Source organism: Corvus kubaryi, unplaced genomic scaffold, assembly GCF_017639235.1.
Source record: "Corvus kubaryi isolate FWS band 111438036 unplaced genomic scaffold, C.kubaryi_AGA036_p1.0 65266, whole genome shotgun sequence".
NCBI classification, from domain to species: Eukaryota; Metazoa; Chordata; class Aves; order Passeriformes; family Corvidae; genus Corvus; species Corvus kubaryi.
The window spans coordinates 42,202-57,003 of record NW_024581875.1 but is presented as its reverse complement, the minus strand read 5'-3'; the positions used below and the strand labels follow the sequence as shown (position 1 = coordinate 57,003).

The following is a 14,802-nucleotide window of genomic DNA, read 5'->3' as shown; positions in this document are numbered from 1 at the left end:
GTTACAAACTCCTTCCAGAAATTTGTGTCCACTTGATGGCCATCTTATGAGCAAGAGGTTGGTGTTGGAAGAGATGAATTCTGTCTTTCATGGCTCCAAATGTGATTGGAGGAAAAGTACCTCCTGCTCACAGTTACTGCTTCCTGTGTCCTTAAGCTCTTTCCATTTTATGCAAACTAGTACAGTAACAGAGAAGAAAAAAAGAGACAAGCACTTATGGTATTGTGCTCATTGTTAGAAAGTATCATTTTCAGATGGTTTTGAATACCTCCATTAAAGTATTTTGACAAAAAAAAGGACTTCAGGCAGAGATGGACAAGGAAATGCAGGTTACTGTAACATGTGGTATCAATACTCTTAATTATTTGCAATTTTGGGTGGCATAATCCAGTACTTATCTTGAAAAGGTTTGAATCAGAGAGAGATATGAATGGTAGAAATCCATTTGATGCCAGTGGGTGGAAGAGGGGAGCATACCACCTCTGCTCAGCCTTCCCTCCAGGAAAGCTGCACTTCTCCTTTAGCAGCCTTAGCCCGTCTGTTTGCCAGTAAAGCAGGCTGACAGCTCTTCTTAGGCTGGAGAAAGGGTCCTGGTGTCACGAGAAATCTTTGGTGTATATATTTGGTTTATTTATTTCTTACATTCAGCTGCATGCACGGCTTCTGTGACAAGTTCCAAGACTGAGCTACTGGTGCAAGCTTGTTTGAATGTTCCTGTATCTGAACTGAACCTAGTCAAAACTCCTCGCTCTGTTTTTGGATTTTAAATAGACACTTCAGGACCATTGAAAAAAATTTTTTTTGTTAGTGTCTACCAGCTAGTTCAAAAATGTAGGAAGTCAGAAGGAGAAAATGACTAGCTTTATTCTAAAAGATTGGATTTGGATTTGAAGCAGTGTGAGTAGTTGAATTGCAAGAAGACATTTAAATGCCTACTGGGATTTTGGCCAGCTTTAAGTAAAAATAATTACTAACCGGTGTGCTGGCTTGCCTGAGGGTTTTGCAGCTCTGGCAGTGCAGTTGGTTTAGAGCTGCTTTGTGTTTGGATACATGAAAATACAGCCTCTTGTGTGGCTGCAGTCTAGACATCACTCATGGGAGAAGCAGCTTTTGGTATATGCATGGGTTGTGTTTGAGCAGGGCTGCTGGAAACTGGAGGGAGGAATAAATAGACGTTTTGTTAGTCTGTTAGTTTGCTATCAACAGCACAACCTTTATGGATAATAGCTGTGCAAAAGGCATTTCAAGTTAATTCCACCAGGGAGACTCCAGAAATAAACTCCGTGGTAGCAGCTTTGAGTCCAAAAATAAACGCTGCACCCACAGCTCGTAAGACTGAAGGAGCTGGGTATCGTCCTCTGTCCCCAGCTGTGAAGAGGGAGGACCTTGCACCATCTAGAGGAAAAGAAAGGATAGTCCAAGGGTTAGAAAAGGGACTGGGAAAAAACCCTGACAAAATCTTGTTTCCTGTATTAGTTTTAAAACATGTCAGAGTCAATATTGGCAGATTCTAAAGTTATTTTTGCACTTTTGTCACATTACATGAGGAAACAAGGATCAGTAGTGCAGAAAATAGCCTAAGAGGTGGTGGAAGTCATCAAGAAGAAATTAAAGTTTTATGTAACAACTAGCCTTGTCTGTATTTTCAAATATATCAATATTTTAATGTGTGTAGGTATATGCATTAATTTATTCACACATCTGCTAATTATTTATAGTGTAATGGGAACAAAGACTCTTTCAAGGAATTCTACCTTTAGAATTTCTTAAGACCCTTGTATTTGTTTGAAGTCAGGGTGGGAGGCTCTGTCAGTGTTGGGTTTCTGTAGAGGTACATGGGGTGATTTGATCACTTGCTGAAAGCCTTACTTTTGTGTGCTTCAGGAAGTTATTTAGAGAAATTACCTCTTCTTGTGTAACCGAGTTTTCTGTGGAATAAGGTAATGCTGAGGCTTAATCCAGAGGTTGCTTTGAGTGCCTTCAAGGACTGTCCATCCCTAAAAACATTCATGAACAGAACCTCACTGGCGAGCTCTGAGGCTACTTCAGAGCCAGCCCTTGCCTGGGTGGTCACTTCAACTAGTCTGGGATTCATTTAGTGAATAAAATATGGCACTTAAGTCTGGGAGCTGTGTCCTGGCAGGTGGCTGGCAATGGAGTGGGGCAGACAGGTCAGGTCCTGGCTGTGAAATGGAGGTGATGCTTGGCTGGGCTTGGAGGGCTTAGAGCTTGGTTGGGTATTTTGTCTGTAGTTCAGTCTTAGTTTTTACTTTGAAAAGTAAGTGGTTTACTTACCCTTAGGTAATAAGTTCTACTTTATTTCATGGGAAACAAAGCAGAAGCTCAATTGCAAGAACAGGCTTTTGACTGAGATTTCTTTCCCTACGAAGTACAACTTCATATTGAACAATGGTATTTTAAAGGAAAACTATGGCTGTCTCTTTTAGACCTGAAGAGTCTGAATTTTTTCCCCAACAATAGCCTTGTATGTGGACACTGGAGAGTAGGTTCCAGGTTACTGAAAATTAAATGTAAATACAAACCTGGCCTGTTTGTAAAATAAGTGATCCTTCTGAACATACAGATACCTGCATTCCACTCTCAGATCCAGCCCCGGTTTATTTTTGTCCTTTTAGGGACTACTACCTGCATCCTAGTTTCAAAGTTGAAACTCCAAAATTCATTTTGGGCAGGTTTGAGGGGTTTGTTTTCTGTTCGTTTTTACTTTATTTTGAAACCCTACATGCCGGGAAAAAGCTGTCTAAAGGCCGTGCTTCAGCGTAGGTGAGCTACAAGTTCAATGTGTAAAAACCGGATGACTAAATTGTTTACTTTGTGCTCTAGATTTACTTTTCGTGGTATCTGTAGGTCAGCGCTGCTGTTTCAGAGTTTATATTGGCATCTTGGGTTTCAAGAATTGTTTTCCTTTGATAAAACAAGCATCTAAAAATTCCGAAGAGCAGGAGGAGGGATTGCTTTTTGCTGCAAGCCCCGATGACCTGCATCAGGGGACCAGCTTTAGGAAAAGCAGCTGAACAGTGCTACTGTGAAAGTGGATTCCTGTTGATTTTGGAGCTTTTATTGCTTTGTGCAGTCGCTTGTGGCTCGCATAAACTCTGCTCCTGCCTTCCTTGTCAGGCCCTGGCCGTTTGCAGAGGCCATGGGAATAGGCAGAGTGTGGTGCAGTCAGATTGTCCCCTCTGTGGATTGCTAATCCCCGTTCACTGGACGAGTGCTCACCTTGGGCAGTTTAGCAGTCTATTTCTGCGTTTCCGAGTTAATGCCGCGCTGAGCCGGATTAGCTGTGTGCTGTGAACAATGGATGGAGAGCCGGCGTGTGCGGGGCTCCTGGCCTCATGTGTCCCCTGCCAGGCAGGGTGGGTGGCCGCCAGTGGGCTGCGGGAAAGCACGGAGCCTCCTGGCTGGAACAGTGTGCTGCCGGGATGCGCTGTTTGGAAATGCCACCTGGCAGATTTTCCGTGTGAATAGGGAGCTGTGGAGCTGTGCTGTGTCACCCTCGGTGTGGGCGCAGGTGCCCCAGGGAGGCAGCCAGGGTGTCAGACGTGCAGATTAGCTGTGCTCAGCGCCGCTGGGGGTCAGTGGCACGGAGAAGTGTGCCTTGGGGACACTTCCAGACGAGCTGGGCTGATTTCCCTGGTGTGCTCTGTGCTGATGAAGAGCTGCAGGACTGCATTCTGATTGCTGTGCAGCCCTCCTGGGGGCTGGGAGCCTCTCAGGAGCCTGGGGAGCACATAACCCAGAGCCCTGCTTGTCTGGGACCCATTCTGAGATCCCAGTGCATCAGCCCCTGGGGTTGGTGTGATAGTCACCTGTCATTAGGGAAGTCAGGAGCTGAATTTAAATCCCAGTTTATCTCTACAGCTCTGTGCTGTGCAGGGGAACTTTTAAAACTTGGTTATTCAAGCCAGTTGGCCAGACGGGCAGGGTTCCCCAGAAGGAAACATTACATCCCATTTTAAGCACAAAAAGTGGGATTTGAGAGAAGAGCGTGGTTCATGTGTTCTCTCAGCTAGCTCTACTCTCTCTTTTTAACTCCTTTTGTTCTATTTGAAAGTCTCCTCTGAGCATACTTGGTCTGGTGCACAGTAAAGGTCAGATACAGCAATGTTCCTGAGAAACAATATCCATTCAAACCTTTTTTCCTCAATATTTTGAACATCTCTTCAGAAGTCTAACCTGGGGCGTCATCCCTAAATATCGGGGAAAGAGCATTGCAAAGTTTAGGGGAGTTGTTTATTTATCCTTGTTTGTATTGCCTTGAGCAGCACTATTATGAACTATAGGGCTTGACTGTATTGCTCAGCCATCTGGAGAAACATAAAGTTGGAAGTAATACTTTTTTCAGAATGTTAATTCTGTAATGTTTTCAAAGAAATTGGAGAGGAATTGCAGAGCATTTTCAGGAAACAGGGCACAGTAGGAAATTAAAGTCCAGATTCACTGACCTTTTTAGCTAAGGGCTTTTCATGGAATTAATCCAGCTTTGAGCTAAATTAATTTTTTCTGAAGGATTTGCTTTCTGTACATGTACAGCTGTTTGGCTTTTCTCTCCTGAGCCAAGTGCAGTGCGGGGCAGAGGCTCTCCCTGCCGTGCTGGAGGCATTGCAGTGATAGCAGAGCAGGACAGAGCCCTGTGGTGACAGGGACACGTGGGCAGGGACAGAGCACAGCGCTGGTGTGCTTAGCTGCTTGGGTTTGGCTCCTACTCAAGGCGTGCTTGTTCTGCGTTTGTGATGAAGGCAGTGGGCAGAAGGTGTCAGGCCACTCTCCCTTCACCACGAGACCGTAGCAGTTCATTTCTGTCTCTGGGCCTGCATTTCCCATCTTAATGCCAATAGCAATGTCAGTGTGCTCTCTGTGAAGGGTTTGGAGAGGTCTTCTGAGGATGGCGTTAGAGCCGGGCAGTGACAGATGTGCTTTTCTTCAGTTTAAAAAAAATCCTCTAAACTGGTCTCTGTTAAGATCTCAGTCTTGTGTGGGCATTTGCTATTAGCCATCATGAGATTATTTAAGTAAGTCTGGATTTGGGTGTGCAGCTCAAGTAAGGAAAGACTGTTTTGTTACCAATACTCCACCAAGGCAATTCCCACATTCCAGCCAAGCCTTTCAGATCAGTTAGATGTGTTGACATTTCACTTGAAATAAGTAACTTCAGCATATTAATACTGAAGTTAAATTTTTCTTTTTTTCATTAAGTTTTTCCAGTTGGTACACAGAGAAATTGAAAACCACCCCAAAAGCTCTCATGTCATGCCCAAGTCGTTTGTGCTTGGAGAGAAGGGGGGCACAGCCTGCACTTGCTGTGTGCTGGGCCACGTGCTCCCTGCTGCAGTTCCTGTGCATCCGTTCACGTCAGCACTGCTGCTTGAAGGAGGCTTCTTTAAAACTTGCAGCATAACCAGGCTCAGGAGATATTTAAAATAACTGTGATAGGAAAGCTTTGGACGAGGAGTCGCTTTGACACTCAGTTTCCCGTTGTAACTGTCAGTGCTGTAGCTCGCTGTAGCAGTTTGTCCATTTGGGGTTTTCGGATGGTGTTTTTTCCCTTTCGTTTTTTGCCTTTTTGGCCCCCGTGTTTATCTGAAATATCTGCTGCAGCGCTGTGACTTCCTGCCGCTCTGAAGTCCGGCTGTTTCCTTCCTTTGACGTGACCTCAGTGCAGTTCTTGAGCAACAACAGTCTTGATTTTTCTTTCTTGAGCTGCTCACATCCTCACCCACAGACTCAGAGAACCATTAGTTGGAGAGGTACCTCTGGAGGTGTTGGTCATTTGGCCACCGCCGATGTGAAGCAGGACTTGAATCCTTCATAGCTTTGTCCCGCTGAGTCCAAGACCTCTAACACCTACTAACCTGACAGTGAAACTGTGTTTCTCATTTTTACCGTTGAGTGACATGAGTATTTCTGAGGAACCTTTCCTTGCTGGTTTCACTGCCTGGATAACGAGGATTATACCCAGTGCTCAGGAAGGAGTGCTGTACAAAGAGGGTCTAATTGGGGCTGAGTGAGCAGTGCTCTGTATTGTTGGCATGGTGAGAAGAGAGCTGGCAAGTTGCTCTGCTTCAGTGCACGCAGGTTTTCTCTCCTGATGGACAAAAGGTGGAACAGTTCTGGTCTGGGTTTGATCCTGCCATGCAGCTGTATGGCAGTGTGTGACCCCTCCAGCTCATGTAAAGCAAAGGGACCCCATCCCTTCTCCTTTTATTAAATTCTCATAGTTAGGGAAGTACATGCAGTAGGAAAAGGTAATTCATGGCTGTTGGGTTGAAGGGGAACTTTGTTTCTAAACATTAGGGAAGCTTGTGTTCACCAGTACAGTTATCGAGACACCAACACTGAATGTTCATGAACCACTTGGTGAGAAACTCACTGACAGTGTCTCTAAACACTTAAATTAGTTGCCTTGTGCCCTACTTAGTTTGAATGGATAGAGCTCATCTGTCATCTTCACTATTTTTTTCTCCCCTACAGTTAAAAATCCCCAAATCGTATGTTTGCTGCTGCCACTTTGGAGTTTCTTTTGCCTTTTGATGTTTTTTGCAATGAACCTGTTATTTCAAGCTAGTACACTGTGAGTTTTGGGTAGAGAATTTGTACTTGACTTCGTGGCAGCCTAAGTGAGATTCTGCACAGATACAAAGCTTATGGCAGCAAGTGCTGCTCACATAGTGGATTTTTCTCACTGTAAATGATAACCTCTTACATGATGATTTAGTATTATGCTGCTTCCTTGAAAACTAAGGAAGACCCATAAGATGCTTGTGGAGATGGTATATTCTTACTTTGAGTTCAAAATGAATTTTGTATTTGCAGATTCACTTTTTATGTGAACTCAGTAAAACTTCTGTTGTTTATGGCTGCCTTCTTAGCAATTTAATTTCATACTTTATAAAATCTGTTAATTTTTTGGCCTGGACTATGCTGCTGTTACAGCAGAGTGCAGTTATGGGGTTCAGGGTGTGGTTTGTTGGTAGCAAATCCAGTCTAATTCTTCTATAAAATCATTAAAGTCTCTCTAGAAGCTGGAGGAAGTTGTTCCAAGTGGATTTTTTCAGCTATGATGGCCACACTTGGCTTGTTCTAGCTTGAGTTCATCTTTGACCAGCTTTGGGTAATTACTCTGCTAATAGTTGTTCTGCTTAATTTGTTGGGTTTCTCCTGCTTTTTGTATCCCATTACTTTTTTGTATTGGACAGGGAGCAAATTTCCTTCTGAGCTAAACAAGCAGAGATCTTTTTGTCTGGACTTGTATTTCTTTTTGTTTTGATCTGTCAAGCAGTTCAGTTTGATAGTAACGTGACGTTTGATTTTACTTGATTTATCTTAAGGAAGGAGCAGCTTTGACCTCTCCCAGATTGCTGAGAGACATGATCTAAGGTGATTGTGTTACAAAGCCTCAGGAATCTCTGAATTACATTTTGTCACGTCGTTATAGAAAACAAAAATCGCTTTTTAGCAAAATGTTCAGCTGAATCCAGGATTCTGGGTTCTGACTGCACTTGGAAAGTTGTTTCTTGAAGAGAGGAATGTGTGCTATTTTTATTTTATTACTTTAATATATATTTGCATTTCCCAGAAACATCAAGAATCCCAGCCAAAATGGTCAGTTGCCTCTGAAATGGTTTTTATGAAAGACAGAGTGTATCCTTTGCTCATCCCAGATCCTGAAAAGGGAGAGTATTCAGCACCTGTAGGACCTGAAACATGGGAGTGCCGCCAGCCCGGTCTGCCTGGGGCCCCAGCAGCTTCTCCTCCCCGAGAAGAGCTCCTGAATCACCTCGATGAAATATAGAGATTATCAAACTAAATTCCCCTTTCACACCTGCATTTAGTCTGCAGCCCGGTGCCTGTAACAGATGCTGTCTCTGTTAGAGGGTTTGGTATTTTGGCGTGGCTGTGGTGTTTCCTATGGAAAGCCCAGGGAGTGTGGTTGGGTGGTTGCTGCCCTGAGCTGGCCTTGCTGATGCAAGTCCGTGTGTCTGTGACACTGCAGCAGCAGACCCCAGCCCTGCAGGCTGCTCCCAGGAGCTCATTCCCGTGCTCCTGCAGCCCTGCTGCTGAGCCAGGGCTGGAGAGGGGCTGAGTCCAGCATGGGGAGCTGCCTCTGGGGCAGGAGGGCTCAGCTGGGGTGGCTGGCTCTGCCTCTGGAGCAGGGCCCTGCTGACCTGCTGAGGAGTCTCGGTCACTGGTTTGGCTTTTGGCAGAAACTCCAAACAAAAAAATCTTTGTGGGAGGAATAGAATCACTCAAGGCCTGTCCTCTGTAACACTGGCGAGGAGGGTCTGGGGCGTGATGTCAGGTTTGCCACAGTTCAAGGTGCTGCGGGGTCAGAGCTGAGAGAGCCTGACCAGGGGCCCAGCCTTTGGAGCCAGTCAGGTTTAGGGACAGCCCAGGGGGGCAGAGCCCCTGAGAAAGGAGGGAGTCCTACAGATCTTAATCCTTACAGCCCTCATAATGCAAACTTAAAAGGAGCTGCAGGAGTTTGTGGGTGCTGGAGTGAGGGTGGCTCTGTGTTCCCTTTGTATTTCCATCCTGGCCTTTGTGCCTCCTCTTCCTTATGCTTTGGTCTCTCCTTGCGTCAGTGCATATTTGAGGTGTAAAAAACAACAAGCAATTCCGTGGCTTTGGTTTAGAAGAGGCGCAGATGTTGGCTCGTCTGTGGCCCTGTGAAAATACACCAGTGTTCTTGCAGAAATCTGTGGGAGACTTGCTTGTGGGTGGAGAGTTTTCATTCTGTTCGTTTCTCCTCCTTGTTGCAGAATGTCAGTGCAGCATCAGCTCCCTCCTTTATCTCTGTTGCTTGGCTGGTGGCAGCGACAGAGCTTTGTAGACTCAGAAAGCAAAGCAGCATTTAGAAAGTTTACTGGAAATTACTGTGAAATGGTGCCTAGAAGTGGCTATGTCAGCTTATGAAAGAAGCTGATGTGGGATGCTTAAAACCATCTAGCTTGTCATTTTTGGCTCTTGTTAAAACCTGCAGAGTTGTTATGGCCAGGATGTATTAAAAATATGCATGGGACAAGGTTGGTGTAGCCTGACAGTATCATTTCTTACTAGAGTAATTAATACAGCTGAGAAAAAGCACTATGTACCTGAGACTTTACCTGTATCATGCTTTAAGCCCATATTTATCTAAAAAAATGCAACTTTGTCTGCCTGGAACCCTTGCTTATTATGTAACAGAATCGCTTAAAACAGTTTATTTGAGGAAAGTCTGTATGTTGGATGTATGCAAGGATAATCTGTAATATGTAGAAAAAAGGCATCATTTCTTCTCTTCTGCTGACACAGATTTCTCCTGGCATTAGGAATCTTTGCAGTTAATAATAATAATAAAAAAAATCTTACTTTTCCAGAATGAGTTTGCTTTACAAAGGAGTTAATGGTTTTATAAGTTGTGCAGCGTGATGCTGTCCGTGCAATTCAATACTTTTGTTACTGGGAAACTGAAGAGAGAAATACAGTTTGCCCATAGAGCAAGGCTCATATTTTTTACCACAATAGAGCAGAAATTAATTTGTTTTAGTTCTTTTACTGTCCTTAATGACTTCAGCCTTGGAAAGACAGACCATGCAGTACTGGTAGCAAAGCAAGCTGTACTGCAAAACGTGGTCAGGCAAGAACAATTAACAAGTTCATAAACACTGGACCAACTGGCCATGCTGGGTTTTCTTTTTGAGGAAAGAAGATCAGTAAACTGGAACTTAATCTTTCTTTGTAGGTGAAATCTGTGATAAATCTGCTGTTTGCTGCCTACACAGGGGACGTTTCTGCACTCCGGAGGTAAAAATCATTGGGGTTTGGGAACAGGATGCTGCTTGTTTGGTTCCTGCTGTTGTTGATTTAGGAACATGCACATGCACTGTGTCTGTGTGGGGGACATGGAGCTGCATGAGCTAGAGATTGAGTATGTTCACCCAAAACCCAACCATCAAAAAGAGTACCCTCACACTATCTTGAATCCCACTGTGTTCCTTTTCTTTGGATCACAGTAAAATAATTTCTTTAACCAATTTTTTTATAGTACTGGCAGAAAATCCTACCTGTACTCTCACCTGCTTTAATACTCAATTCTGAAAGTGCCACAAAAATTCAAGTTGGAAAATGTACATGGTTATTGGACAGGTTAGGACATCAGCTTTGCTTTTTAAATCTGGAAGAGAATCTGGCAAAATTTAAAGTAATAATGGTAGGAGACTAAATAAACATTAATTTGGCTAGAATATATCTAAATATAGTTAGTGGGTGGAAAAGTGTGTATAGTTCAATTTTGCTCTCCCATGGCACCATAGTGTGAAGCAAGAACTCTCCAAATCCCTTAATGCTGCTCAGGATTTTCAGACTTGGGAGACTTACTGGGATTTTCTCATCTGGTATAAATTTCCGTTGCCTTATGTGGCTTAGCTTGTCCGTGTACCATTTTAAATGAGGTGTGTTGACTGTTATGTTTCCTGCAAAGATGCTTTATTTTTCTTCATGACGACTAAAGAGCAGAAAAAAAGAGGCACTAACGTGGTTTTTAGAGCCAAAGCCCCTTTCATTATCAGCAAAGATCCGATGTGCTCGTGATGCTGCTTACATCCTCTTGTGGCAGAGCGATACTGTTCCATGCTAGTTTAGTAACGTGCTTTAATTATGGAAGACTTGCCTCTGCAACCTCTTTTATTTTATTTTGTTTTTTAAGGTTTGCTCTGTCAGGAATGGATATGGAGCAAAGAGACTACGACTCACGGACAGCCCTGCATGTGGCGGCTGCAGAAGGTACTGTCTCCTCACACAGCATTTGCTGTCTGTCTGTCTGCCTGTGGGAGGGGGCCAGCTTGCTTTAGAACATCTTTGCTGTCTCTGTGTGTCTGCTTTTGTCTGTACATACATGGATATATAGAAGTACATGCACTCACAAAACTGCTTTTCTCGTAGGACATGTGGATGTTGTTAAGTTTCTGCTGGAAGCATGCAAAGTGAATCCTTTCCCCAAAGACAGGTGAGTGTTTTTATTGCTGCTTTGGAGGAAAGATGCTCCAGTAGTCCCCATGAGGAGGAGGTGCCTGTCAAATAAGAGTGGAATGTATTGAGCCAGTCCACTGAAGCGGGGGGAATGGGATCCTACTGATTCTCTGTAGGTTCTGCAGACTGCGCAGGAATAAAAAATGAACCGCTAAGCCCTTTTTCAAATAATTTCATTATTTGAAAGGTTATGCTCAGCTTAATGAAGTAGTTCCACAGTTACTGAACTGAGTGTGGTCTGTGTGCTGAACTATTAGTGCAGTATGTAAAGAGCTAGATTTGAGGTGCTTTTTGGCTCTGTGCTTAACGTGATGATCTTAAAAATACTGTGCTGCTTTTTGTAGGTGGAATAACACTCCTATGGATGAAGCTTTACATTTTGGACACCATGATGTTTTCAAAATTCTTCAAGAATATCAGGTCCAATACACGCCATCAGAGGATAACAACGATGGGAAAGAGAACCGAACGGTTCATAAAAATCTGGATGGCTTACTATAATCATCTTCAGCTAGATCCTAAGAATCAAATCACTTACCTATTTAATTGTGGTATGCATAAGTAATGAAGAGCGTGTGTGTTTCTATCTGATAGTGGTATATATTTTACAGAAGTCTCTGTTACTTCAGTGTTACGTTGCAGGAGTTTCTATACGCACAGGACAAATCCAATCTCTTCAAAAGAAACAAAACCAACTAAGAATCTCCCTCCATAATGTGAGCAATATTACCTCATGCTGCATATAATTGATGTATAAAAATATTTAGCTGTTGTTGGTTTTACTGTGCACTATTAATTTATTTTTGTGTTCTATGTGAACTCTAGTCTGTGGTCAGGAACTTTTCTGCTGAATTTTTGTTTCTTTAGCCTTCTGTTTCCAGTATGGCCAGGATGAGCCAGAGTACTGTCAGGTATGAGCGTCAGTGAGGTTTTTTGAAAGCTGAGGATGCTGATGTACATTTAGGCTGGGTGTGTTAAGTAAGGATCTGCACTTATCTTTGGGAAAAAATAGAGAAAAGAATTCCACACAACCTTGTTTACATACTATAAATATCACAGAGTATATAGGTGACACTTGTCAATGGTCTTAGAGATAGTCTTGTCAGGGAATGTGTTTTAAGGTTTGTTTGACCAAATGACGTAGGGGAGTGTGACTTGTAGCACCGGTGTGTAGTGGGATTTTTGTTTTGGGAGTGTTTCTCTCCGTTCCCTTTGTCTTGCCTCCCTCTTCTCTCTCTCCATGTTCAGCTGCTAAAGTACTTCCCTGTGGCTGGGGAACTTGGGTGCTTCCACTCCGTGCAGGTGTTCCTTGCAGGTATATTTGCACTACAGCAGAACCCCTGGGGGGCTGACAGGTGCTGCTCCTGGTGGCTGTGCCAGGAGCCAGCAAGGGCAATGGAAGTGCTGGAAAGGCAAAGAACTAAACCAAATACTACACGCCAATCTGAGCGCATTTAGGCTTGTAGTGAGGAACACAGATGGAGTGAAACAGCTTTAAGGAGCATAGAGCCAATCAAAACGGGAGCAGAGCAGGAGATAAGCCAGGTTTTTGGGTATGTTCTCTTCTTGCACTGCCATCAACCAGGGAGCAGGATATTGCATCACTGGGATTCCCCTGGTTTAGGACAGGAGTTCAGCACCAGGAGCACAAGTAAGTAAATGCCTTTTGTGGTGAACAGTGGAATTCAATTGTCTTGCCACTGAAGCCAGCGTGGCACGTGCCCCGTCATGGAAAACATAGATGCAGGTATTTGTAGTTCACAGAAGTCTAAAATTGCCACAGCTCCCTGTCCCACGTGCAATTGCTTCTGCCAGTACTGTGGCATAAAACCTCAGAAGTGAGCAGTCACTTAAGATATTCACAAAACACTACAGTTGTTGGACATAGGCAAGAATTTCAGCACAAGAGTTGTAGGCAGGAATCATTTAGCACATGGAAAAGGAGATTGTGCTTGAGAATTGTGTATATGGTGGTTTTTATCCTAGCATGTAGTGTACAAGTCATTAATAGGTCTCAGAGTTCAAATTTTCTGTGTTTTGGCACCAAAATCCTCTTGAAATAATGCCCAAATTCTTCCTAGAATGGCCCAAGCACTTTATAAAGATGATCTGAACCACATTACCCTCCTTTAGCAATGAGTACACTAAGGCTTGGAGAGAAGTAACTTCTCCAGAGCGACCCAGCAGGTCAGTATAGTTGAGAATAAATCCTTTCAAGTTCCTGTACAGTCTCTCGTTGAAATGCCATACTGCCTCCCTGCAGGGAGGACAAGCCACATGGAAAAGTGCTTGGTACTCATCACAAGCAGTGACTGTCTTCATGATGGTGAAATCTTTGAAGAGTCTGAAAGTCCAAAGCCCTCAAATAGCATCTCAAAGCTGGCTGGCATGGTTATCAAACACTTTTTCTCAAGAATCCTACTGTTCTTAAGCTAGTTGGGTTTGTTTTTTGGTTTGGGTTTTTTTGTTGTTCTTCTGAAGATCAGCTGTTTTTCTGAAGGCTTTTAACCCGTTCTCTTCACATCCTGTGTCACAGCCACCCCTGTTGTAACCAAGAACTAAATGAAATGGCCTCTGGCTCCTTGTTGAGCCACACCAGTCACTGGGTAGCACAAGGCCTCTTCTCTGCTGCACTCTGATCTAAAGTCCAGCATCTTTTCTCTGGCAACAGATTTATTGGCTTCAGTGTAAAGGAATATTTTCAGATGGATCCTAGTTCAGAATTACGAATGTCAGTGCTAATCTTCCCTATTTTCCCCCTATTACAACACATCCTATAGCTTCTCAGAAAAATACCTGATTTTGCTTTATTTAACTGACATTGCATTGTTCAAACTGGTGTTTTTAAACATAGGTATATTATATAGTACACATGATATAAACAAACCAAAACCAAAAGAAGGATTTTAACTGAGCTAACATTGAAGATCATAGCTGTTCCTCAACTTAATGCTTTCGTACCGAGTGCTTTTAGCCGGTCTTAGCTTCAGTGCATTTTTGCTGGTTAGTTCTAGTATTTTCTCATTGTGAGAAGATGGATTATTTTGTAATGTTCAATTCAGCAATGCAGCTATGTAGACATGGCATTATTTATAAATATATGCAGTACATTGGTTTGGCTGTTTATCATTCATGACACTGACATGTAGATTTTACAGTAAATAGCTTTTGGTTATCTTTATCAACGCTGACTTCCTTATGCTCCAAAGAAGATTCCCCCACTCCTTTGTTTTTATGTCATATATGTTTCTTCTGTATCACAACCTAAAATTGTTCAGCTAACTTAATGCTTTGTACTCAGAAATATTGTCGTAGTCTTAGCATTAATTAGCCTATCTTTGTGAACAAACTTTATTGTACCGGATTTTTTTGCTTCAGAGCTGGACTATCCGTGACTATATTTACTGGCAGTGTACTTCTGGTCATTGTAACTGACTGGGCTGATCTTGACTTTTAGATTCTGTATTGTGGGGACTAGACAGTGATGAATGTATTTCTAGCAGTTTCCCATGAATGAATCTAAACTTGAGCTGTACTGGTTCTGAAAATGAAAGTTATTTATTTTAAGAAATAAAATCCAGATAGTGTTGCTTTTTACAGCATAATAAATGGAAATACCAAGATGATAGTGGTGCTGGTGGGTTTTATTGGTTATCTGTGTGACTGCCATTGAAGTAAGTCTTCAGTCATGGGGAAGGCTGTCCAGGAAAACCTACTCTGGTCATTTCCACTGTGCAAAACATACAGGAAATCAGAATGCATTTATCTAATGTA

The 14,802-nt window shown here is 43.0% G+C and overlaps 1 protein-coding gene across 1 annotated transcript in view; it reads left to right on the top strand.

Annotated features, from left to right (window-relative positions):
- The window catches only part of LOC121673168 (glutaminase kidney isoform, mitochondrial), a 54,159-nt gene extending 39,508 nt beyond the window's left edge, over window positions 1–14,651 (top strand). Inside the window, exons 14-17 of the mRNA XM_042046256.1 lie at window positions 9,743–9,804; window positions 10,706–10,782; window positions 10,942–11,005; window positions 11,373–14,651. Coding sequence (XP_041902190.1) covers window positions 9,743–9,804; window positions 10,706–10,782; window positions 10,942–11,005; window positions 11,373–11,529 — 360 coding nt within the window. The 3' untranslated portion in view covers window positions 11,530–14,651. The remainder of the gene's footprint in view (window positions 1–9,742; window positions 9,805–10,705; window positions 10,783–10,941; window positions 11,006–11,372) is intronic.
- The last annotated feature ends 151 nt before the right edge of the window (window positions 14,652–14,802 follow it).